The sequence below is a fragment of the Choristoneura fumiferana genome, chromosome 17 (genome assembly GCF_025370935.1).
Source record: "Choristoneura fumiferana chromosome 17, NRCan_CFum_1, whole genome shotgun sequence".
Taxonomy (NCBI): domain Eukaryota; kingdom Metazoa; phylum Arthropoda; class Insecta; order Lepidoptera; family Tortricidae; genus Choristoneura; species Choristoneura fumiferana.
In genome coordinates this window covers 216,213-243,423 of record NC_133488.1, presented here as the reverse complement: position 1 = coordinate 243,423, position 27,211 = coordinate 216,213, and the positions used below count along the sequence as shown (strand labels likewise).

The 27,211-nt window shown below is 37.2% G+C and overlaps 1 protein-coding gene across 1 annotated transcript; it reads left to right on the top strand.

Moving 5' to 3' along the window:
• The first annotated feature begins 5,407 nt into the window (after positions 1-5,407).
• Positions 5,408-25,123, top strand: LOC141436990 (putative inorganic phosphate cotransporter). Its single transcript, XM_074100148.1, has 11 exons — positions 5,408-5,540; positions 8,463-8,587; positions 14,185-14,364; positions 15,454-15,592; positions 17,827-18,044; positions 18,704-18,853; positions 20,682-20,814; positions 21,619-21,743; positions 21,998-22,117; positions 23,730-23,874; positions 24,766-25,123. The coding sequence occupies exons 1-11, from the start codon at positions 5,507-5,509 to the stop codon at positions 24,798-24,800; spliced, it is 1,404 nt and encodes a 467-aa protein (XP_073956249.1). The 5' UTR covers positions 5,408-5,506; the 3' UTR covers positions 24,801-25,123.
• Positions 25,124-27,211: the final 2,088 nt, after the last annotated feature.

Below are 27,211 nucleotides of genomic sequence, written 5' to 3'. Positions count from 1 at the left end.
CTGAAAATAAATTTTCCTGTTTTTTTTTTAATCTTTGCGTAGCCCTACCTCCACTATAAATATCTTCGGTATGGTTTTTTGCTCTTGTCAAAGTCAGCTGTTCATACTTGTGGCGGCCATTTTGTGAATTAGCAGGGAGATAAAGGAGGGTCTACGGTCCTCTAACTTTAGCAGAGCCTTGATCGACTGATTAGCGCTAACAGACGTATATGAATCATGTTTTTTAGCATTGGGCCTTCAAGGAGCCTTCAAGGAGGCTCTAACTTTTTATGAATAAGGCTGTTAGTCCCAAACTAAGCAAAGCTTGTACTCGTACTTAGGCAAAGGATAAATATGTACGGATATAATATACAGATAAATACATAATATTAAACATCAAAGACCCGCGAACAAAACGATTGGGATTGGGCTACCACCATCTTGCTCGCTAATCCTTCCGTGAAGCAGCAGTGCTTGCTTGTGTTGTGTTTCGGCGTGGAGAGTAAGACAGCCGGTAAAATTACTGGCACGTGAGGTATCCCATCTTGGGCTTCTAGGTTGGCAACGCGTCTGCAATTCCCCTGGTGTTGCAGATGTTTATGGGCGGTGGTGATCTCTTACCATCAGGAGACCCACTTGCTCGTTTGCCATCCAGTCGAATAAAAAAAAAGTCAACAAAAAGTAGATTCGGCAAAAAAGCTTGTATTAAAAATGAAAATTTTAACAAAAACTTATCACAAGCATTATCATTATTTGCAGTGTAATTAAACTATGTTTGCTCGGGTGGAATCTTTTAACTCAAATTTGAAGTGGATATCTTCAACCGATTGAGCTGAAATTTTACACGCATGTAAAAATCCGAGGACAATGCAATATTATTAAGACATGGAGTTGATCTGATGATAAAGCTAGCGGGTGACCATAGGAACTCTATGATAAACTACATGACCGCATCGAGTTTGGACTAGTTTGCTTCGTCTTCTTAGTACAGTTAGCAAAAAAAACTTATATTAGAAGAATTTTAAGAAAAACCTTTACTGAACTGTTTACGGGACCCTTCATGTACGAGTTCGACTCGCACTTGACCAATTTTTATATTTTTAAATAAAACTTTAAAACCTACTTCGTTATTCATTTCTTAAAAATCGTCTATTTTTTATCACCTTGTTAACTTAAAACACCCTGTATCTCCTAAAGTATTGATCGTAGAAATGAATATGATCTAATTTTTAGAAAATTTAAGATAGAATCTTTATGCCAAAGTAATTATAATATTATTCATACAAATATCCGAGATATGAGCAAAAATCTGAAAAACGATACCTTCAGCCCCCCCTTACACTCTCTGCACACCCCCCACCCTTGAGGACTTTTAATATGTTCATCTGGATACTGCAAGGCATAACCGTTCGTACCAAACCGTACCAATTTTCTAAACTACTCGTACACGGATTTTTTCTCCTGTACCCCTAGTGTAAGTTTTAGGTTACAAAATACGTCTCGATCGCGTTCGCGTAAAATCTAAATTTGTATGGAAACACGAACATCGCAAACGTTCCGCTAGAGGCGCTGTTCGTGTTTCCATACAAATTGAGATTTTAACGCGAACGCGATCGAGACGTATTTTGTAACCGAAAACTTACACTAAGGGCACTGATTGCCCAAATTCGGCATTATTTGATGATATTATATCAACGAGTGTGTCATTGTTTTAAATTTATTATCTTAAGAGCTGTCAAATTATGTCAACGGCTAGCTGTCTGTAACATTGACAAGATTAGACGTAACGTGATTTTCGTTCGTCTGTCCTTCTTATCCGTATCGTATCTAATCCAATAATTTTGCAGAGATACGTTATTATCAACAAAATATCTGAAAAACATTCTTCTAACGCAGCGGCAGTATACACGTACTTGTACACCAAAAATCAATCTTCCCAGCCTAGTATACGTCCCACTGCTGGACACAGGCCTCCTCGCAGAATGAGAGGGCTTAGGCCGTAGTTCCCACGCGGGCCCAGTGCGGATTGGGAACTTTACACACACCGTTGAATTGCTTCGCAGAATGTGCAGGTTTCCTCACGATGTTTTTTATACTGTCAAGCTCGTGGTAAATTTCAAATGTAATTTCGCATATGAATTTCGAAAAACTCAAGAGATGCGAGCCGGGGTTTGAACCCACGATCCTCTGCTTGAGAGGCCATTAGGTCCAACCACTAGGCCACCACGGTTTTTTTACACCAAAATCAATGCAATAATTTTACACAGGGACGAAATGTACATAAGAAAACCAATAGCCGCACACATTTTAAAGTAATGGATTGAATCAGGCGTTACTTTGCGAAGGTCCGTTATCAATGAACTAAAAGAATTTCTTTGCTCACCCGCGACCATAAACGTCGAAGCCTTGAAGGTCGCCGGTGAGCAAAGAAATTCTATTGGTTCACAGTTTAATTTTTGCAAATTTAACTTTCGCAATTTGAATTTTTTCGACGACTGTCCGAGGTACGAGTAAAACTATGGCCAGGGTACAACAGTTTCATCTTTATCACAATCACGCACGCACGTGCACGCAGCACGGAATGCCGAGGACCTGGGTTCGATTCCAAGCGCTGGTCTTATTTTTCTGGTTTTTCTGTGTATCCATATTTCAGTTTGTTTTTTCGATATGGGTTTTACGGGATGACCGTAAAAGTAACAAAAATTTGGAGTTGAAATAAATAATACAAAATACAACAAAAATCAATCTTATATCACAATCCTTTTATTTATAAGTGTTTTAGTTCATTAATAGTACATTACTGCAGAGGCCATGAAGTAAGGGATTGATGGACGAGTTTGGGGTAGACGGCCGAGTCGTAGACAAGGCCGGATAAAAGGAGTCCAGCAATCCCTGTTCTGGCCGAGGTTTGTATAGTGCTTTTCTCAAACAATGTGAGGAAATATTTCATCCATCCATCCATCCATCCATCCATCCATCCATCGCATCGCATCGCATCGCATCGCATCGCATCGCAGTGCATCGCTTCGCATCGCATCGCATCGCATCGCATCGCATCGCATCGCATCGCATCGCTTCGCATCGCTTCGCATCGCATCGCATCGCTTCCATTCGCATAGCTTGGCTTCGCATCGCATCGCATCGCATCGCATCGCATCGCATCGCATCGCTTCGCATCGCATCGCATCGCTTCGCATCGCATCGCATCGCTTCGCTTCGCATCGCATCGCATCGCATCGCTTCGCATAGCTTCGCATAGCTTCGCATAGCTTCGCATAGCTTCGCATAGCTTCGCATCGCTTCGCATCGCTTCGCATCGCTTCGCATCGCTTCGCATCGCTTCGCATCGCTTCGCATCGCTTCGCATCGCTTCGCATCGCTTCGCATCGCTTCGTATCGCTTAGCTTCGCATCGCTTCGCATCGCATCGCATCGCATCGCACTCATCGCTTCGCATCGCTTCGCATCGCATCGCAGTATCGCAAATGCTTACAGAGTAGTGTTGGTTGGCTGTTCGTAATTTTTCCTTTGTCAGTTTAATGTTAGTAAGCAAAATTAAAAAGTTAGAGCAGCGGACAATAATGGATTTTCATACATACTTCATGGCCTAGGCCAAGAAGTTATGTAGCGAGGTAGTAAGGAGCCATAAATGAGAAACTTCATGTCTCCATTTCGTGGCATTAACGCATACATTTCCGAGCATGTTTGAGAAATCTAAATATATGTCAACACAATAGTGAAAAACTGTCAGACCCAATACAAGTTTTTGTGTCATTCCAAGAAAAACTGAAACCTCGTTCGATGCAAATGTCCTTGACTTTGATAGCGACAGAAGCGGCAACGGAAAAACATAGCATGCAGATGATTCACTTTTAATTGTATCTTTGTAACATTTTTGTCCGACTTCAAAAAAAGTAGAAGGGTACAAATTCCATTAACTTTTTAATGTTTGTTATAATATAGATAAACGATAGATGCATATATAGATTCTATATAGATCATGATTACATTTAGTGAGTTCTCAATGCTGGTGGTAGGACCTTGTGCAAGGTCCGCCCGGATTGCTACCACCATCTTGCTTGCTAATCCTGTCGTGAAGTAGCAGTGCTTGCACTGTTGTGTTTCGGCGTAGAGAGTAAGACAGCCGGTGAAATGACTGGCACTTGAGGTATCCCATCTTAGGCTTCTAGGTTGGAGCGCATCTGCAATACCCCTGGTGTTGCAGATGTTTATGGGCGGTGGTGATTTCTTACCATCCCGTCGAATTAAAAAAAATGTCCTCATATTATGGAATTTCCTTCGGAGTCGGAGCAAAATTAATATCCTTCTTAGGCACATTAAGAGTCGATTCCATCAACTTAGAATAAGACATATTATTAACCGTTCGAGTAAAGAGTGAGTTATCATGGTAATAATTTGAATATAAATAACTACGAAATATTTATTGGTACACAAATATTTATTCTTTATATTCATGTCATCTATGTACTTTAATGATGTGAGTAAGTAGAACCCTAAGTATGTAAAATAATTAGGTATTAAGCTACTATATAAAGAAAATACAAAATATCCGTAGGACTAAAACTACTATTAAATTAAAATTTATTAAATGTACTTGTAAATACTGTTAATTTATTACGTGTATACAGATAAAAATAGAAGAAGAGTTAGCAAAAAGTCCATTACAAACAAAACTCGTATTATTAAAAAATATGTAATAGTTTTAAATTTATGCAAATAGGAAAACATCATCAGGAAGGAAGCATCATGTTCAACACAATGTATACAGCAAAGTAATACATAAATTTAATAAATCTACAAATTTAATTTTAATTAAATTTTATGTGTTTTTGTTTAATCAGCGCCACGGCTTGCCGTGGCATTATGCTGAGTGGGGACCTGTTTAGCGTCATGTATGTCTTTATTTGTTCTATGTTTGTTCCTATGTTTGTTTTTTATGGCGTTAAATAAATGTATTTTCTTTCTTTCTTTCTTTCTTTTTATTCTTATGTAAAAACTCAATGACAATAAATGCTACATACCTATTGCAAAAAAGCACTGCCAGCGAGTAGTGAAAAGCAGTGTTTTTTAGTGTGAAAAATATGTTGCTCGGCGACAAAAGAGATGGAATTTTCATACTAAATCATCATCTATTTCTCGCTACTCGCTGGCCGCGAGACTAGTGCCTGAACATTGTGCCCAGCAGAGAAGCTGAGTTCGCCTAGTAATATAACAAGACCCGATAAGTCTTATCCGACATCAGCACTTTAAAGAAATCCTGATTGCAACTTATATTTTGTTATGATGGTCATAGGTTGTCATGTCAAGATTATCAGAAAGATGGAATCAGATTAAACAGTTTGTATCCTCTGTTTTGTAGTAATCTATGATCAATAGAAGGCAATAAAAAATAATAGTTGCTTTACTCACGGCGTGGAGTAAACAACTCCTGCGCACTTTAAATTAAAATAAGAATAAATCGATTATTGTTCTAGTCACTAAAATAACTAAATAGTTTAAAAAAAAACATGGGGGTGCCCGAGCGGGAAGTTAAAAAGCCAAGTGAGTAGATAATATACCCGTTACACATTTAGATTTTTTTCTACACTAGCCTTAACCTGCATTTTCACAATCGTAAACCATAAGGTCTAGAAATAGAATTGAAATTCAAAAATACCCGTGGGAATTCCAAAAAATACATGTTGAATTTCACTAAAATTGCATACAACACCCGCGTTCAAAACTTCAATACTGCGTCATAATTTATAAATTCGTTAAATTTTCTTTAATTTTATAATTTTCTGCGCAACTTTTTTAATTTTCCTCGTCGTTATGGGTACAAATTAAACCTTCTAACGAAAGTAAAACATGGGTGAAATTCGTAAAGTTGTTCTTACTCGTTTATGACGTGACCAAGGAAAATAGAGGTTTTGAATATGAAACTACCGTGAAGGTGATTTTCCGCCGGCGAGGCGAGACGAGACGAGGCGAGGCGAAAATTATGATTGTATTTTTGGAGTCTTTTTGTATTTTTTTATTTCAACACCAAATTTGTTACTTTTACGGGTATCCCGTGAAACTATATCGAAAATACAAACTGTATAAAAACTGTATGCTGTGTGCAGTTTGTATTTTCGATATTATTATGGTTTCACGGGATACCTACCCGTAAAAGTAACCAATTTGGAGTTGAAATAAAAAATACAAAAATACTCCAAAAACCAATAATAATTTTATTGCTTAGTAGCGACATCTCTTGTCTGAGGAAGCGGTTAGTTCTGAAAAAATGTGACGTCTCTCGACGAAACATAGATGTCGCTAGTGCAGCTGCTTAAGTAGCGTAGTAGAAATAAGAAACCTGAGACATGTATGCATAGGAAAGAATCGTGTCTAGATTCCTGTCCAGCGGTAGTGTAGGGGTTATTAGCATGCAGCACGGATTGCTGAGGACCTGGGTTCGATTCCCAGAGCTGGTCTCTTTTTCTGGTTTTTCTGTGCATACATGTCTCAGTTTGTATTTTCGATGAGGCAAAAATTGAAATTTGTAAGGAAAATTTCAAACCTCTCCTCGCGCATCTTCGGTTTCGGTTGTCGTTGCCATACAAATTTCAATTCTAGCCTCGTCTCGTCTCGCCTCGCCGGTGGAAACTCACCTTTACGAGTAGACACGCATATTTAATTAAATAAACCGAAGCGTCTCTATTGCTCCACAACAAACCCATTCCTCGCATTGCATCCCCACACATCTCTAGTGGAAATGCTGTCTAAGTATCTATTTTAAATGGAGAATGATTTGGAATTTAAGAATCTAATTACCAGGCGAACAGCACTAATAACGACGTAAAATGCATTAAAACCTAAGTATGCCGTTCAATCTCGTTATCAAATACTCGTGTGACCTTGGTGCGTTGTTTTCATTCCACAACCATGAGGAAAAAGAAGATAACTTAACTTATTTCTAAACGGAAAACCTTCGCTAATAGCTATATTTCAATTATGATTGTGCCACATCATTAGTTATTTACTAACCTTTGAGTAACTTATGTACTAACCAAGTGAAGCTGCGGGACTTACGTAAATTATTAGGTTCATTAACATTTAGCGTTTTAGTTTTAGGTAGAGCCGACTTAGTTTTAGGTAGAAGCCGTGGTGCCTAGTGGTTTGACCTATCGCCTCTCAAGCAGAGGTTCGTGGGTTCGAACCCTGGCTCGCACCTCTGAGTTTTTCGAAATTCATGTGCGAAATTTCATTTGAAATTTACCACGAGCTTTGCGGTGAAGGAAAACATCGTGAGGAAACCTGCACAAACCTGCGAAGCGATTCAATGGTTCGTGCGAAGTTCCCAATCCGCACTGGGACCGCGTGGGAACTATGGCCCAAGCCCTCTTGTTCTGAGAGGAGGCCTGTGCCCAGCAGTGGGACGTATATAGGCTGGGATGATGAGAGCCGACTTCGCACCCATCGACGTTGGTATAATGCGCGATGTAATTCTCGATATAATCCCGGGATTTCAATTGCAAGCCATATATTTTATGGATTATGCGTGCAAAGTTACATGTAAAGTCTAATATTCGGTCCTAACTAAAACTAAGACGCTAACAATTTTAATACAATTGATGGACATAATAGTTTGCGTTAGTCTCGCTGCTATGTGCCGGGTGTGGCCTGTAATATGAGTTTTTTTTTACACTTTTAAGTTTATTCGAAGAAGCAATGTAAAGCAAACTGCTTGATGTTTGTAGCGTGACAGGCGACGTCAGTTAACCCGGGCGGGCGGGGGGTTAGTATCATTTCGTCTAGAAAGCAGCTGGTCTACGTAGCAAATTAGCAATTGGTCTGAGTAGCAAGTGGTCCAAGAAGCAACTGGTCTAAGTAGCAACTTGTCTAAGTATCAAGTGGTCTAAAATTCCTTGACTCAAAATTGACGGAGCTCCACTTCGCGGAGCTCCTATTCCGCGTGGCTGAGGCGCTTCATACCTTGATGCAACTCTAACCTAACCAAATCTATGTTTTTTCAAGTTTCTATAAAAATAGGTTAGGAGGACCAGTTGCTTTTTATACCACTTGCTACTTAGACCAGTTGCTTCTTAGACCACTTGCTACTTAGACCAGCAACTTTTTAGACAAAATGATACTAACCCCTAGGATGGTGGCGTACCGATAGCAGTATTTAATTTGTATGAAAATAGGAAAATTCAAAGACTCCATTATTGTTGTTTAGTTTGACGAGGACGATCTAGGTTTTAATTTTTTGCTCGTATTACAAGCCACACTCGGTAGATTCTAATAATAATACATACTGACGGTAAAAAAATTGAGAAAAGTATATTCAAAAATACTGTTTTCAACAAACCAGATTAGTACCTATTAAACGCTTCTAAAACAGTGGTAAGTGCTTTAACGATCACGTGGCTTGTGACTGAACTTAACTCCACTAAAAGTGCTTCTTGACTGATGATTAACGAATGTCTCTCAACTCCACAGAAGCGGTGTTTGGCATCAGGCACGTGCAATGCGTGCTTCTGTTTTTTGCCCTGATGCTGGCTTTCAGCTTGCGAGTCAACATGAGTATGGCTATTGTGGCCATGACAGATCCATCCTACGATAATGTGAGTATTATTGATCATTGCTGGATTTGGTAAAATACTTTCCAATGAAGCTAAGAAGAAGATAAAGAAGTAAAAAACCCGGCCAAGACCGGTGACCGGTGTGGTGATAGGGTTCCGTAGCCATTACGAAAAAATTAAGTAATATTTTTCTAAGGATTTCGTATTTTAACTATACGGAATCTTCCAAGTTTAGGTATATTTATACCTTAGGCTGCTATTTACACTTAAACTACTAATAATTCTCAAGAAAACTAAGCCGTTATAGTTTTCCTTGAAAGTTTGATATATTTACTACCATCCTGAATTTTTTTTATTTTTTCCACCCACCGATTTAGATTTTAGAGGGGGGGGAGACTCGATTTTAATGAAAATTAGCACTTTCAAGTTGATTTTTTTGCAAACAAACCACTGAATCGAAAAATCGTCTTTGCAAACCTGTAATGGTTTTAAAAGACCTATCCAACGATACCTCAAACTATAGGGTTGGATAAGAAAAAAAAATCACCCCCACTTTACGTCTATGGGAGGTACCGTAAAAACTTTTTTTTTTTTTTTTATTGTACCATATTACCGGTATAGTTTATATATATATAGTATATATAGTATAGTATATATATATATATATAAACTATGCCGGAACTATGCCATGTATGTCTGAGTAAAGCCGCGGGTTCACGGTGGATGCAGGCCGCTTCCGAACGAATCAACTGGAATTCTATGGGTTTACTAAAAAGTCTATAAGGGAGGTCTATTTCCCACAGTAGACGCACTAATGGCTGATATGAGAATGATAATCTTCAAATTTTTGATTTATAAACATCAAACTTTATGTCATTTAAGGATAGAGTTTGATTTAAAATTACAACAAGTCCTTTTTAAAGGACTCTGGGCGTTAGGAAAAATACGATGATGAATATTAAAGAAGTAAAAGTTAGTATATATAATAATATACACCAATAGGTATATACCTTTAATAAACCAAAATTTATAGAGTACTTTCCGTTAATAATTTCAATATTTTGCAAATAAACACTAGAAGTAAACACGGATATATATCCGTGCAAAATTACAGCTTTCTAGCATTGATAGTCCCTGAGCAAAGCCGCGCACGGACGGACAGACAGACATGGCGAATCTATAAGGGTTCCGTTTTTGCCATTTTGGCTCCGGAACCCTAAAAATCACCCCACTTTACATCTAAAAAAAATATTTTTATTTTTTTATTATACCATTTTGTCGGCATAGTTTACATATTATATTCGTGCAAAATTATAGCTTCCTAGCATTCATAGTCCCTGAGCAAAGCCGCGGACGGACAGACAGGCAGACGCTATAAGAGTTCCGTTTTTGCCATTTTGGCTACGGAAACCAAAAACTACAGTATAAAATAAAGAAAAAAATACAAGGAAAGAATAATTTAATTCATTTTACTTGCTTCCATATCGGATGGTAAGTAGGTATACCTAATAATTAGCTCTGATATTGAAATCATGACGGATAAATCAGAAGACTATCGGCGCGTAACAAGAAGGTGTCGTGACTTCAACCTCTTCGATGTGTCAATCATCTTATCCTTTCTTATCATCATTTCAATTAGATTGATGTCCGAAAGCACGCTTACTGAGTAGTAAGATTTTAGGTGATAACGACTGTTATCAACAAAGATCATTTTTGGAGCAAGCGGTAGGTAAAAAGTTTTTACTAAAACCCGATAAGTGTGTTAAACTTCTGGTTCTGTATAAATTAAAAAACCGACCACGAGCGTGTCGGACACGCCCCAAATAAGGTTCCGTAGCCACTACGAAAAAAATAAGTTTATTTTTCTAAGGGTTTCGTATTTTATACGGAATCTTCCAAGTTTAGGTATATTTTATACCTTAGGCTGCTATTTACCCTTAAACAACTAATAATTCTCAAGCAAACTTAGCCGTTACGTTTGATTTTAATGAAAATTTGCACAGATCACTCAATCGAAAAATCGTGTTAGCAACCTCCTAATGATTTTAAAATACCTATCCAACAATACCCCACACTACAAGGTTGGATGAGAAAAAAAAAATCACCCCGACTTTACGTCTATGGCAGGTACACTAAAAAAAATTTTTATTTAAATTTTTACTATACCATTTTTTCGGCATAGTTTACATACATATTCGTGCAAAATTACAGCTTTCTAGCATTGATAGTCCCTGAGAAAAGCCGCGGACGGACAGACAGACAGACAGACAGACAGACAGACAGACAGACATACAGACAGACAGACAGACAGACATGGTGAAACTATAAGGGTTCCGTTTTTGCCATTTTGGCTCCGGAACCCTAAAAAGCAGCAAACAAGTTTTTTAATGTGTATAGATTTTTAATACAATAACAGTGTTTACTTCTAGTGTTTATTTGCAAAATATTGAAATTATTAACGGAAAGTACTCTATAAATTTTGGTTTATTAAAGGTATATACCTATTGGTGTATATTATTATATACAAACTTTCACTTTTTTTGATATTCATCATCGTATTCCTCCTAACGCCCAGAGTCCTTTAAAAAGGACTTGTTGTAATTTTAAATCAAACTCTATCTTAAATGACATAAAGTTTGATGTTTATAAATCAAAAAGACTTGGACGTTAGGTTATCAATGTTATCATTCTCATATCAGCCATAGTGCGTCTACTGTGGGAAATAGACCTCCCTTATAGACTCTTTAGTGAACCCATAGAGTTCCACTTGCTTCGTTTGGAAGCGGCCTGCATCCATCTTGAACCCGCGCCTTTAACCAGGTCATCCGTCCACCGCGTTGGTGGACGTCCTACGCTGCGCTTGCCGATCCACGGTCTCTATTCGAGAAACTTTTGCCCCCAACGGCCATCTGTTGTCCATCCTATATGACCTACAAATTATCCAAAACAATCACTGAGCATGATGAAAGATTTTCGTTTTTTGTCTATATCCATACTAATGTTATAAATCTTGTAATCTTATCTACTTACTACCATAGTGTCATAAGAACATTGTATACCTACACAAACACTAGTAACAATACAGTTATCCGAAAATAATTTATTTTGATTTTTGATAAAGGCGAAAGTGTGTGTTTTGTATGTTTGTCCGTATTTCAAGTCGAAACGGAGCGAACTGGGCCAGAGTGTATTTGCTATCACGCAATTCCATTCCAGCTCTATTCGGAATGACAAATAAACAAACACGTTGTGCAGACATCGAGACTGGGGGCTACTACGAAATTCTAAAATCGCAGATCGTATCATACCGACCCCCTCACTCTCGTTTTAAATAATATTATCGTCAGCGGGACGGCAAGATCATCATCATCATCATCATCAGCCGGAAGACGTCCACTGCTGGACAAAAGCCCCTTAGAACGCCACAATGAACGAAAACTCGCCACTTGCATCCACCGGTTTCCCGCCACTCTCACGATGTCGTCAGTCCACCTGGTGGGAGGCCTGCCAACGCTTCGTCTTCCGGTTCGTGGTCGCCACTCGAGGACTTCTACCCCAACGGTTATTTGTTCTTCGTGCGATGTGGCCTGCCCGTTGCCACTTCAATTTGCATATTTTTCCAGCTATGTCAGTGACTTTAGTTCTTCGACGAATTTCCGACGGAAAGATACGAAGTTCAAATTTTGCACTTCGTTATATAGGGTCTGTTATTATTGAGGGCTTCGACGGACGTGACCTAAGCATAGTTAACGGAGAAACCTAACATCATACATTTTCAAATGTTCTTCGTGTTGACTATTTATTAAAAATATAGCGATGGTACGTTGTGTTGGATATTGCTCATGATTATGATGTTTCTACAAAAGCATGTAAACCTTTCTGTTTTTTTAAATTCTTTGCTGACGCTATTTTTTTACGCTGACGCTTTATACGCAATATTGTAATATTATATCGCCTATGTCACTCTGACAGTTGTGACGAATCCAAAGATATCTCATATAAATTTGTCCAGCCGTTTAGGCTGCATCCACCAAAGAAATGGACATACATACCCACATACAAACATACACACAAAAATAAATAAATAAATTAGTATTCCGTAACCTGAGCGCAACGCCCCTGGGGGAGAGCCAGTTGGTTTTATTCACTCCCGATCATGTTCTGCATTTTGGTTCGCAAATGCCATGGGGAGTGCTCAAATGAATGAGGGCTACAGTTTTCGCGCTCACCAGTTGGCGCCAGTGTAGACAAAGGTCCTGCCTGAAGTATAGTGGTTAGTTTGTTGTTACGGACGTGAAAACAAAATATACATTTAAATCGTATTGAATACCTTAAAACCGTAACATAAACCGTAACGTATTGAGCTTGCCACTGTGTTGCGTAGTCCCGTTTTGTTCGGAAAAAGGGAGGACAAAGGTTTCCGAAAGACAGAACTGTCTCAAAACACAGACATTCATTGCCTCGTAACGCATATTTGCCGTAATTAATTTCAAAATTATTCTAATTATAAATAAACCCGCGTAGCTCACCCAAATACAGTGATATTTGACATTTCGGAGACACGCGGTAGCCCTCATTGTTCGGGTTGTTGCCTGCCCTAGGCTTCACATTCGTACTTTGCGCAGCCTTCAATCATTTTCATCTTCACCACCCTGATGATTTTTGGCAATCTTGCACCGTTCGCTTTAAACGAAACTTTTTTCCACGCAAGACAAAAATTATGGAACCAGCTTCCTGGGACAGTGTTTTCGGAGTGATATATAAGTAGCTCAGGAATCTTTAAAAAAACCGGCCTAGTGTGTCATACTCGCGCACCGAGGGTTCCTTACAAATTAAATCATAATATGATCTAACTAAAACTCTATGCTTTTCGCATTTTTTCTTGTTGCTTCGTACCAAGTTACAAGATTCTGTGTTCACGAGAAGTACCATGTAGGTTTTGATTCCCTTGCGAGTGTCGAAAATTTGCAGCATAAACGGCTGTATCTTTTGATTGCGTTGGCTTAGAAGTTTGATTTTTTCACAGCTCCAAGGGACAGTAGACGAATATTTAATATAAATTTCAGCTTAATACCTCCACGCGTTCCTGAGAAAAAGGGTCTTAACAGACAGACAGACGGAAAAAAAAGTGATCCTATAACGATTCCATTTTTTCCTTTTGAGCTACGGAACCCCAAAAACGAGCCTATCAAGTCTCTCAAGGACCGGCAACAAACCTGTGTCATCAGGTGACCCGCAGGCTTGTTTTCCCCCTCTTATATGTACACTAAGGTCATCGACATAGCTTAGAGAATTAGCAAGTTGAAGTGGCAGTGGGCTGGTCATAGCTGTCGAAGAACCGACAACCGCTGGAGTAAACAAATTCTTGAGTGGAGAGCGCGTCTTGGCAAACGTAGTGTAGGGCGCCCTCCGGCCAGGTGGAGTGACGATTTGCGAAAGGCTGCTGGTAGAAGCTGGATGCGTGTTGCCGAGGACAGGGCGCAATGTGGCTCTTTGGGGGAGGCCTATATCCAGCAGTGGACTGCTATAGGCTGATGATGATGATGATATGTATACACAGTTTAGATGTCCAACGATTACATTACTTACTTCATTAATTGGTCATAAGGGTAAATATTTAAAACCTGATTCTTTTTTAGACGTTCAACTGGAGCATGCAGATCCAAAGCGTAATCCTCTCGTCGTTTTTCTGGGGCTACGTCATCCTGCAAGTGCCCGGCGGGCTCCTCGCTGAAAGGATCGGCGGCAGCACCCTCGTCCTCATCAGCATCAGTGTTAATTCCGTAGTCTCTCTGGTCCTGCCTACAGCTGCTACTTATGTAAGTGGCCATTAGGTTAATTTTCATTTGGATCTTTTGCAAAATCACATTACAATAATAATAATATAATAATGATGATTTATTGTACAAAAAACAGTAATTTACATTCATATGAGTTTAAGTCTATTAAAGGTACAACTGGGTCATAGAAAAGGTCAACATTCTGTCCCATTAACTAGGTAAAAACCTGTATCTTAACAAATCAACAGAACTGTTACAACTCTAAAAATATCTTCTTTTGTATAATACATTTTTGCAGTAATGCCTATTATTTGTCCGAGAAGCAGAAAGAATTGCGATGAGATCAACTTCTTATTTTTATAAATAGGTCCAAAAATTTTTTTTTTTCTTGACTTCTTTTATGGTTACAATCTGTCCCGTAAGTTTGAAATTCAAGATATCACAGACGTACTCGTATTACTAAAAGTTAACAAGCGATGCATATTTTTACCTTTAAACTCTTCTCTTGTTAATTGGTATCATCAATAATTTTGATAGTTTGTCTTTTACACTGTGTATTTAACATTCAGACTCTTAAACTAAACGTTAATGCGAGCAGCATATTTCATCCGAGATACCTATTCTACGATTATTACCGTCAGAAAATCATTTTCGTTTCACGAGAACTTCTTACAGCACTCAAGAATCTTATCTGATTTAATGATGAAAATCATGCTAACATGCCTTAGGTTTTTCCTTATCGATTTTCCTGTGCATTGATTTTTTCGGTTTACTTCATCATGTGCATCTACAACTCGAGATTGTTAACTTAGCAAACAATCTTTACTCTTATCACAATCAACAGAAATCTCTCTAGCATTAAGTCATCATCCATCACAGTATCTTTTAGAGATATGAAAATGGTAATGTCTGTCGCGTTAATGGTATCTTTAACAATAAATTCCATAAAATATTGACCGATAAACAGATATTTTTTTTTTACTACTTATCATGACAAAACAACTGATATAGCAGAAAGAAAACTATACGTTTAGAGTGCATTATTTAATTGGAAATATGATAAGTCTTAGATGATCAGAATAGATGAAATGCTTTCGATTAACCATTGAATATTTTGATTCGATCTAGGGTGGCTGGCAAGCAGTATGTGCATGTAGAGTGCTACAAGGTCTGTCTCAAGGGTTCATATACCCATGCATGCACAATCTTATAGGAAAATGGGCACCTTTAGAAGAGAAAAGTCGATTGGGAACTCTCATTTACGCAGGTAAGATTTTTAAATGAGTTGCTTGTAGGTAACGTTAAGTTTAAGATTGTTTTTTTTTTTTTTTTTGGAATCTTTTTGTATTTTTTATTTCAATTCCAAATTTTTACTTTTACGGTCATCCCGTAAAACTGAAATTGAAAATACAAACTGAAATACAGATGCACAGAAAAACAGAAAAATAAGACCATCACTGGGAATCGAACCCAGGTCCTCAGCCATCAGTGGTGGACCATCAGTGGTGTAGCGGTATAGCACGCGGTACGGATTACCGAGGACCTGGGATCGATTCCCAGTGATGGTCTTATTTTTCTGTTTTTCTGTGCATCTGTATTTCAGTTTGTATTTTCAATGTTAAGTTTGTTACGAGTAAACTGAATAATGATTTTAATATTTTGAATACGAACGAAATTTACCATATTTTCCGTTTTTACCCGTGTAACGTTGTAACGTGATATGTATTACTAAGACTTCACTGTCCATCTCTCCGTCTGTCTCCAAGCTGTACCTATCTTATAAACCGTGATAGTTAGATAGTTGAAATTTTCACTGATTATGTAGGTGGTAGGACCTAGTGCAAGGTCCGCCCGGATTGCTATCACCATCTTGCTCGCTAATCCTGCCGTGAAGCAGCAGTGCTTGCACTGTTGTATTTCGGCGTGGAGAGTAAGACAGCCGGTGAAATTACTGGCACTTGAGGTATCCCATCTTAGGCCTCTGGGTTGGCAACGTATCTGCAATACCCCTGGTGTTGCAGATGTTTATAGGCGGTGGTGATCTCTTACCATCAGGAGACCCACTTGCTCGTTTGCCATCCGGTCGAATAAAAAAAACTGTGGCCGCTATAAAAACAAATACTAAAAACAGAATAGGTAAAATAAATCTTATTCAAGTTAAAGTTTTTGCCACCAAATCTTGAGATGATTTTATTTATTAAGAAAAGAAGGTACCTTATTAACTGATTTATCCTTGTTTATTATAATAAATACCTGATTTAATATAGTCAAATAAGAGATTAATTGGCAATATGCCATAGATAGTCAATAAAATAAATAAAACCCACTAAAACAGAAGTCTATGCCTGGACGAATTTTAACGAGATAACTATTCAGCCGGCAATCCCATATTTCGCGGCCTCTGCAGTAATGTACTATTATGCTCCTACAAAAACATTGTTTAGTGATGAAATTTATACTGTACTTGATGCATGATAGATAAAATAGCAAATTAACAGAAAACCGATTCACCGAGAGAAAAATACACAAAAGGTAAAAAGAACGCCAGGCAACCTTTTTCAACATAGAGGCCAAAACGGAACCAAACAAATTAATACTCTTGAACCAAAACCAAACCAAAGTATGACCCGTTTTAAAACTCAAGTGTATCAAGATAAGTGATTACAATGACAAGTATGCTCGTAAAAAACTTTATGTTTTGTTATAACCGGGAAAGTCATAATTCTCACAAATTACGTTACGCGTGGTGACGCAGAATGACAATTGACAACGAGTAATATAATATTTATACGATCAAGTTTTACGACTGCTTTTGCTCTCCCAAGAATTATACGGGTATTTAGAACAAACGCAGATGCTTCTGTTGTTCCTTCATAATCATCATCAAAGAGGTGCTCTTTTGTTTTTAGTAGCGTTTGCTATGTCTTTATTCCGTACCTCAAAAGGAAAAAGGAACCCTTTGCTGTCAATTTGTGTGATAAGATCTTTTTCTAAGGGACGCGTGGAGTTCAAAAGCTGAAACTAATATAAAATAATCAAGTTTACAATTTGTTGAAGCTGTAAAAGAAATAAAATTCCTAAGTCAACGGCATCAAAAGATACAGTCATTAAAAAAGGAGTTTCCATACAAATCAAAAGCTATTGCAGTTGTCCTGGAAACTAATTTGATATGAAAGTAGCTCTTGTATTCAGCACCATACAATACAGTACAAAACAACACAATTCAATCGAATACTGTGTTCTACATAGTATCAATAGTAAAAATCTGAAAATGTTAATTTTTTACACCTGTTGGCCTAAATCAATATCTAACTTAAAATTGCCCCACACTGCGTCAATTTTGCTAAAAGCAGAGCTCTGCTGACACTGAGTATTCATAATATATCTACTTATGTATGTATCTACATATCACTTTGTACGTAAACCTCGCTGCCAACTCTAAGGTACTTGGTCTGTTTTTACTATTATTGAATTATAATTCATAACTTTATGTACTCGTAGGTGCACAACTTGGAACTGCTGTCCAGCTGATGATAGCAGGATTCCTTGCCGACTATTGGGGATGGGAGTCCATTTTCTACGTCATGGGCACTTGCGGCATCGTCTGGGTTGCCATCTACGCCTTCATCGGCGCTGCCTCGCCGCAAGTCTCCAAGATGATCAGTGACGAAGAGCGGTTGTACATTCAGAACTCCTTGGGCCATGTTGGTGGACATAAAGTAAGATATTTTATATTTTTGGGATATTTTGGGTATTCATACACTTTCCTTTTCTTTAAGACAGCGTATTTTACATTTTAATGAATATATTTTAAAATTGTCACCAATTTTTTGTAAATGTAATACATATATGAACTGACATTCCTAACTGACCATAGCAGCGCACATAGACGCAACCACTAGCAGAGATCTAATAGAAAATGTCTATGTCTAATGAAATTAGCTGTGAATCATTTCAAACCTTTATGATTACTGCTATTATACTACAAAGAACATTTTATGGTCTACCTGGGACTGTGTCCATTTCATTTTATGATCTACCTGGGACTGTGTCCATTATATTTTATGATCTACCTGGGACTGTGTCCATTATATTTTATGATCTACCTGGGACTGTGTCCATTACATTTTATGATCTACCTGGGACTGTGTCCATTACATTTTATGATCTACCTGGGACTGTGCCCATTATATTTGCACTTAACTTATCTAACAATGTCTTTGTATATTTATTGCTTCATTATGGTTAAATTTTTCTTATATTTATTACCAGAACATCACAGGTCCAAATTAAATACACACAATTCTAAGTCAACAAGCAAAGCTTCAACAACGATCGTAGAACAGAACTACATTGTGTCTTTATTTCCTTGTTGCAGACATATCCAACCCCATGGAAGTCTTTGTTCACCTCCATTCCTTTCCTGAGTCTAATCTTGGTGCACTGCGCCCAAAACTGGGGCTTCTGGACCCTGATGACTGAGATACCGAGTTACATGAGCCAAGTTCTTGGAGTGGACATTAAAGCCGTTAGTATAATCTTCTTCGTCGGATACTCTTGACCGAGCAAGCGTGGTCGCGTAGCACGTATAACCATTCTACGCCAGCTGCTTCCGGCCATCGCTTCTCTGGCGTAAGTTGAGAGGAGTATTTGTTAGGAGTTTTATCTGGTCAGCCCAGCGTGAGAACGCTTTTTTACCCGACTGCGAAGAAGGAGGGTTATGTGTTTGACGCGTATGTATGTATGTAAGTATGTCTATTCCTATGTCCTCTCGTAACTACTCAACGGCTTAATCGATTTTGATAAATGATACGTCATTAGATTCGTCTTAATGACGCGAGTGACACTGGGTACATTTAATTGTTAAAAAATCAAAATGGCGGATTTTTGGCGCCAAATTGTAAGTTTTTAAAAAATGTTTTTTATTCAAACCTATCGAGTGGGGTATCAAATGAAAGCTAATAATTAGCCCATTCTAAAAATATATAGGTTTTAACCGTTTTAATATACCATTTTCACAAAAAAGTGTGGAATTAAACAATAAATAAAAAAAATAAAAAAACCCGACTGCCTTAAAAAATACTAAAAAGAAGAAAACAAACCTAGTGGGCTAGAACTTTGTTAAGTAGCTAACTTAAAGTTCAACAGTCGGGACCCATTAGGTAAGAATTTTTGAGCGTCATGATTTAAATGGGTCCTGCCCGACTTTTGAACTAACTAATGTTATAAAATTTAATTTAATGCAGTTTAAAGAAATTTTATATAATCTAATCCATCCATCCCAACCTATATACGTCCCACTGCTGGGCACAGGCCTCCTCTCAGAACAAGAGGGCTTGGGCCATAGTTCCCATGTAATGTAATATGTAATACAATTTAATTTATATTGGTGGGAGGGCATGATGAAGTAAGGTTATATGATTATTGTTGTTATATAAATTTTTATTTTGAAAATGCTTAATTTTAATTTTAAAGAATGTAGTTAATATTATTTGTATATTACTGCAACCTAACAGGGTAAAAGTTGAACCTTCATACAACATTTAATGCAATAAAGAGTTTGAGTTTGAGTTAATAGTAAAAATAAACAAATCAATTTTAAAGTAGGTACTTATTAATTTTAACTCCAAATGCAGCAAAATGAAGTTACGACGTTGAAGAAACTTTAATTACATACTATAAATAATTCAAGACAATAGTAACATTAATACAATTTACACGGATATAATATAAACGAATATGTAAATGATTATTTAAATGACAAATTATAGTAGGTAGGTAATGCAGATTTTATCGATTTTTTATAACTGACATAATATGTAATGAATGATTTTTAGTTATAATTGATTTGTTTGTATGTTGACATTGATAATATATTTTTTTCATTTTATGTCGCTTTTAAATTTAATATTGCGAACTATACTATGTACTATTGACAATTTATACAATTTTAAACGCTGACATTTTGTTAACAATGAAATTTTCATCATCATCATCCCAGCCTATATACGTCCCACTGCAGGGCACAGGCCTCCCCTCAGAATGAGAGGGTTTGGGCCATAGTTCGCACGCGGAAATTAAATACGCGGATGAAGTTTTAATTTATATTTTTCTAATTATCATTAATCATTGTTTTCCTTCGCTCAATTCAAATAATAATAATGTATCAAACAATTTAAATTTAATAAACAATTTAGAATGTAAGAAAATTGCAGTGCTCTAACAGGGTATCATGTACCTACTCGCATGTTTACTTTAAGGTCTACAATAATTGTACAAATGAACATGATCGCAATAAATGAATATGAATATGAATATGAAACGTTAACTAAGCTATTTTATTTATTTATTTTTAGAACGGAGTTATGTCAGCGCTTCCTTACATCGCAATGTATCTCCTGAGCTTCCCAGTCGGCTTCATTTCAGACTTCGTCCTTGCTAAGGGTTGGATGAGCACTTCTGTTGCTCGAAAGATAAGCAACAGTATTGGTAATAACAACATTCAAATTATTCAGGGTATCCAGGGTAATTATTAAGTTTGTGAGATGTGTGTGTGCGAGCGTATGTATTATTTGTTTTTTTTTCTCCTTTTTTTGGTCCAAAAAAATTTGTATTACTTTTTTACTAAGTCTAATAGGTACTAAATTTTACAGCGTAACCTTTTTTTTCTTTAAACTTTTCCGACGTAAGGAAGTAATTTGGTAGACCTAAGTAGTATAAAACCATTAAATGTATAAAACCATTATGCCCTTGGGGCGTAATACTACACTTGTGACTTTTTTTACGTACCTATTAACACAGAGTCAGTAATCTGATGCGATGGTAATACGCAAAAAGATCATAGTGTTTTTTGTTTTGGGGATTACAACCAAGTGAACTTGCACGTTATGACATTTTTTACGAGCAATTCTTGTTTTTTTTTATTTTTCACGAATAAAAGTTCTCTTTTTTATCACAACGCTTGACATATTGTATGTCTAAGGGCCGATGTCTTGTTCAATAAAACTAACCCGATTATAATACATAGTACATGAGTACCCAGCATTTTTGAGTGTGACGTCTGTCCACGAAACATAGATGTCGTTAGTGCTGCTGCTTAAGTAGCATAGTAGAAATAAGCAACCTGAGATATGTATGCATAGGAAAAATTCTTGTCTAGATTCCTGTCCAGCAGTGGTGTAGTGGTGCACGCAGCACGGATTGCTGAGGACCTGGGTTCGATTCCCAGTGCTGGTCTCTTTTTATGGTTTTTCTATGCATCCATGTCTCAGTTTGTATTTTTGATAATTTCAGGTCATTTCGGACCAGCTATATCCCTGATTGGACTCGCATACGTACCTGCCGGTAACATCACCTTAGCGGTGGCGCTACTCTCCATCGTGGTCGGTCTCAACGCTGGTCACTACACCGGTTTCATGGTTAGTTAAATTACCAGTGAGCGCAGCTATACCATTTTCAACTGGAAAATGTTTAGCTACCAAATATTTTCACATTTTAACGATGAAGAACACCATTTTATTTTAAATCGGTTCATAAATGAGGGAGTTTTGAAGAAACAAATATAAAAGAACGTCCTCTCAAAAATAGAATCACTAGTTGTCAATTTTAGCGGTGAGGAAGTACTCTATGATACAAAGTAGCGAGGTACTCACAGTGGTAACTTTTTTTCCAGCTGGTGCATTTGGACATGTCTCCCAACTTCGCCGGTACCATGATGGGTGTCACCAACGGCTTGGCCAACCTCGTATCCATTATCGCACCCTTGGCTGCTGGAGCCATTATCAAAGACGAGGTATGTATTTGCAAAATTAGTGTAAAGAATCTTCTAAGGTGACTTATTTTGTTATGTCCAAGACAACATTTATCAATATCATCTTCAGTGCAAAGGTGCAACAAAAGACAATCTTGCATTGCACTAGAAATTACTCAAAGCTTTTTTTCTCGCAAGTTTCACCCCATCTCCTCTTATTAAAATATGTATGCTTTAATAACCAACAAAAAGTTGAAAACCCCCGACTCTGTCACTTCAAAGTTCAATATCTCAAAACGGCTGAACCGATTTTGATGAGACATATCTAAGAACCATCGCTAGAAAAACCTGCTTTCAAACAAAAACAATCAAACGGTCAAACTTATAATACCCCTCTTTTTGCGTCGGGGGTTAAAAATACTAATAATGTGCTTGACTCCTGTTAGAATATGTTGAGCAATAATCACATAAGTAAACTAGGCATTTTCTTTGTACAAATCTATAAGTAGGAAGACCGTAATAGGATTGCTATTAGGGCCTACGCTAACTGACGCGATTTGACGCCTATTAGTAAATAGTATGAGGAGCGGGAACTGCAACATGCAACGGATTGTACCATCAGCCAAATATGTGGTCTACCACCCTAAGTTGATAATCGCTTGTATGTCATAAAACAATAATGCCAATAGACGTGTCTGTCAACTTGAAAGTTCGACTTTAGCGACATATTCATTTGATAGGAACTTGTTTAAAAATTGATAGACCAGACCACTTATTTGGCTGATGGTGCCTGCACCCGCGCCCGCAGGCGTGAACTCGCGCCAGCTAGCGTTGGCTTAAGAGCGTTTATACCACAATACAAGTAACATATTACTCGTATTGTGTATTTATCTGCTGAGCTGGCAACGTTGCAATTTTGTTAGTTATTCTCGATTGTTCCATAAAAATTGAATGAAAATTAAAAATGTGGTCTGACAGAACTGTTCTTAATATATACCTACGTAGAGTCATTCACGATGACGCGTGCCGTGGTTCATTACAATGTCATTTTGACAAAATCACGCGTCTTCCTGGATGGCACTAGGTATAAGTACTTATAAGTTAATGTGTCTACTGCAATAAATATTAATAAACATTTGTTCTTTTTTAAAGAATATAAAAGTCTATCACGAATAATTATTGGAATAGACACATTAACTTATATATTAAGGTCAGCTCTATCAGACCACAATTTTAATTTTTATTATTTTTTTATAGAATAATCGAGAAAAATTAACAAATATGCAACGTTGCCAGCTCTGCAGGTATAAACGCTCTTAATACTGCCAGCCGTCTTCGGTGAGCCTCGAGAATTAAGAAACTTGTATGTTTGTTCATACTGACCAACAAATTTACACAATTTTAGAACTTATTTATTATTTAAAAGTCTTAGTAAAAATTGTATTTTCGCCAAGTGATATGATAACCCTTAGTTACTGCCAAACAAAACTAAGGGCCTGTTTCACCATCCATTGATTAGTGTTAAGTGACGGTTAAATGTGATGCCGTCTTTGTCTATTCGAACAAAACAAATAGAGACAGCATCACATTTAACCGTCACTTAACACTAATCAATGAATGGTGAAACAGCCCCTAAATTTACTTTTTGTTTTAGACTGACGCAGGCGAATGGCGGAAGGTGTTCTACCTCGCTTCTTTCATCTACATAGTGGGCAACACCTTGTTCCTCATATTTGGCACGAGCGAACGACAGTCATGGAACGAAAGCATAGAGAAGGAATCTATAGAAAATGCGACAGGTAAAAGACTTTTCTGACTATTCAACACGCAATCGCTACCGGCTGACAAACCATTTTTGCTACGGAACCCTAAAAATTAATGTGACGATGTATATAATCATTGATAATTCTCAAAGAGATGTGGATTGCCACTAATAATAGTATAAATGAAGAAATAAATCCTGATACCAAATATCCCGAGTTGTGTAGCAAATAAAATTTTATTTAATACGTTTATAACGCTGTTTTTAATTTGATCATTTTAATTAACAATTAACATTTTCTATCTTATATACTTGGCACATCTTAGTTTGATCTCTTGTTTTGTTTGTTACCTAATTATACCTATGCTAAGATTGTTTTTTTGGAATCTTTTTTTATTTTTATTTCAATTCCAAATTTTTACTTTTACGGTCATCCCGTAAAACCTAAATTGAAAATACAAACTGAAGATGCACAGAAAAACCAGAAAAATAAGACCAGCACTGGGAATCGAAGCCAGGTCCTCGGTATTCCGTATCGCGTGCTATACCGCTACACCACTGCTGGTCAACGGTACAGACACGAATTTCCCCTATGCACCACATATCTCAGCTTGTTTGTTTCTTATTTAGCCACTTAAGCAGTATACCTATTCTGACGAAATACATCGACGCTGGAATGACTAATTGACTAACGTGCTTTTTGAAACGGTGCAAAAAGTAGAAGCACCTGTTCTCAAAGGCACCTCCCTGAACTGCAGACAGAACGGCTGCACGTGGTCCGGCAGTATCGGCTTTACCATCTTATCGCACGGACACACGCGGTGAACGGTGATGACTCCGTGACTGCAAGCATTAGAGAACAGTGATGATGATGATTATATAAATATGAATATATGTCAGGGTTAAACAACTATCTTAATTGTTTCAGAGTCTACATCAGAAAAGACAGAGAAAGCAATATAAGAAAACTTACTGTTCCTGCGACTACACTACCACAGATTTATGTTAATTCCCTCGCGTGATAAGTCAGGGAAATGAAAAAACTAGTCTTCGGTCACCAACGTAGTTCTCTATTTTTTCACCAAAAATGTTTTACCAAATGATACTTTTTCATATGGAGAAAACGTTTTTTTTAATCTGTATCATCCCAGCCTATATACGTCCCACTGCTGGGCACAGGCCTCCTCTCAGAACAAGAGGGCTTGGGCCATAGTTCCCACGCGGGCCCAGTGCGGATTGGGAACTTCACACGCACCATTGAATTGCTTCGCAGGTTGTGCAGGTTTCCTCGCGATGTTTTTCCTTCACCGCAAAGCTCGTGGTAAATTTCAAATGTAATTCCGCACATGAATTTAGAAAAACTCAGAGGTGCGAGCCGGGGTTTGAACCCACGCCCTCTGCTTGAGAGGCGATAGGTCAAACCACTAGGCCACCACGGCTTTATCTGTATATGCTTCAGGATTTTTGTAAAACTAACCTAACTTATAGGATTCTACACGATAGTTCTGAAATATATCCTTAATATCCGCACAAACGTACCAACGTACATTTTAAAGTACAATTCAATAGAATCTGTCAATTTTCTACATATTTAAAAGACACCCTATCGTGGGCAAATTTGATAATATATGTCCCTGTTGTTGCAATTATCATCTAAAAGGAATCAAAACAGAATAATAGTCACATCATAAAGCCTTAGGCAGCCCGGTGTTTATATTAGTAGGCTGGAAGGGTCTACAGGATTGTCAGATTCTATTGAATTGGAGTTTAATTTGGTTCTTGCAGCTCCTGTATAATTCATTAAAACGGCTGTGTTGTTGTTATGATTGTCATAACAACATTGCACAATTAATGAATTATCTTTATTTATTATAGGAATAAATAATCCAAAAGACTTATTATGTAAACAAGTGCTACCACGTATAAGTTACCTACTTAACTATTCTTAAGTTGTTGTATTCAAAATGTTGTCAACAAATTTAGGAGGAGGGCCTCTTAGATGGTGTCTTCTTTTTATAGTTTTTAACTTTAGCCATTATGAAAAATTTATTATCCTTTAGTCAATAAAGAATTTAAGTTTAAAAAAAAAACAAATTTATGAGTATTTATTTCATTTAACCCTTTACCTTATATTTAGCAACACCTTTTTAGGGTTCCGTAGCCAAAATGGCAAAAACGGAACCCTTATAGTTTCGACATGTCTGTCTGTCTGTCTGTCCGTCCGTGGCTTTGATTAGGGACTATCAGTGTTAGAAAGCTGTAATTTTGCACGAGTAAACTATGTCGACAAAATGGTACAATAAAAAATTCAAAAACAATTTTTTTAGAGCACCTCCCATAGACGTAAAGTGGGGGTATTTTTTTTTCTCATCCAACGTAGTATGAGGTATCGTTGGATAGATCTTTTAAAATCATTAGGGGGTTGCTAAAACGATTTTTCGTTTCATTGCTTTGTTTGCAAAATGTTTAACTTTAAAGTGCTCAATTTTCATTAAAATCGAGCATCCCCCCCCCCTTTAAAATCTAAACCGGTGGATGGAAAAATGAAATAATTTAGGATAGTAGTAAAGTATATCAAACTTACAAGGAAAACTATAACGGTTGAGTTTTCTTGAAAATTATTAGTATTATTATTATTATTATTATTATCGTACGGCCTTTCAAAGATACAAGTCCTGCGTTTCTTATAAAACTAAATCTAAATTATTTAGCCAGTCTATAGCCTCCCCAGAGCATCTGTTTAAAAAAAAAAGTGAAAATTATTAGTAGTTTAAGAATAAATAGCAGCCTAAGGTATAAAATATACCTAAATTTGGAATATTCCAAACAAAATACGAAATCCTTAGAAAAAAATTAGTTACTTATTTTTTTCGTAATGGCTACGGAACCCTTTTTCGGGCGTTTCCGACACGCTCTTGGCCAGTTTTTTAAAGACAACCTTTAAATCGCGTTAATTTTTGGAAGTTTTATTTTTGCACTTCTTCAAGAAGAAACAAACCTGAGTGATAATTATAGCAGATGGGTTGGACTATGTATGAATTTACGTCATTTATCCCTTTGAGAAGACAATTTTCACCGCAGTATCGTTTTGATTCTTACTGTTATTGTCTTTTAATTGTAGTAGGTACAGTCACCAGCACCAATATCTGACACAACAAGCGTGCATAAATATCTGATACAACTCTCTTTCTAGGGCCGGAAGGACGCTCCGCTGTGGCAGATATTAATGCTGGTGACTGTACCTCATATAGATAGGTTGCTCAAAAAATGTAAATATTCCGCACTTCTAATTAGAAAGAACTAAAAAAAAATACCATTTCAATTTAATCCTTCCAAAATATGAAGAATGCAGTTAATTTTAAGTTGATACGATT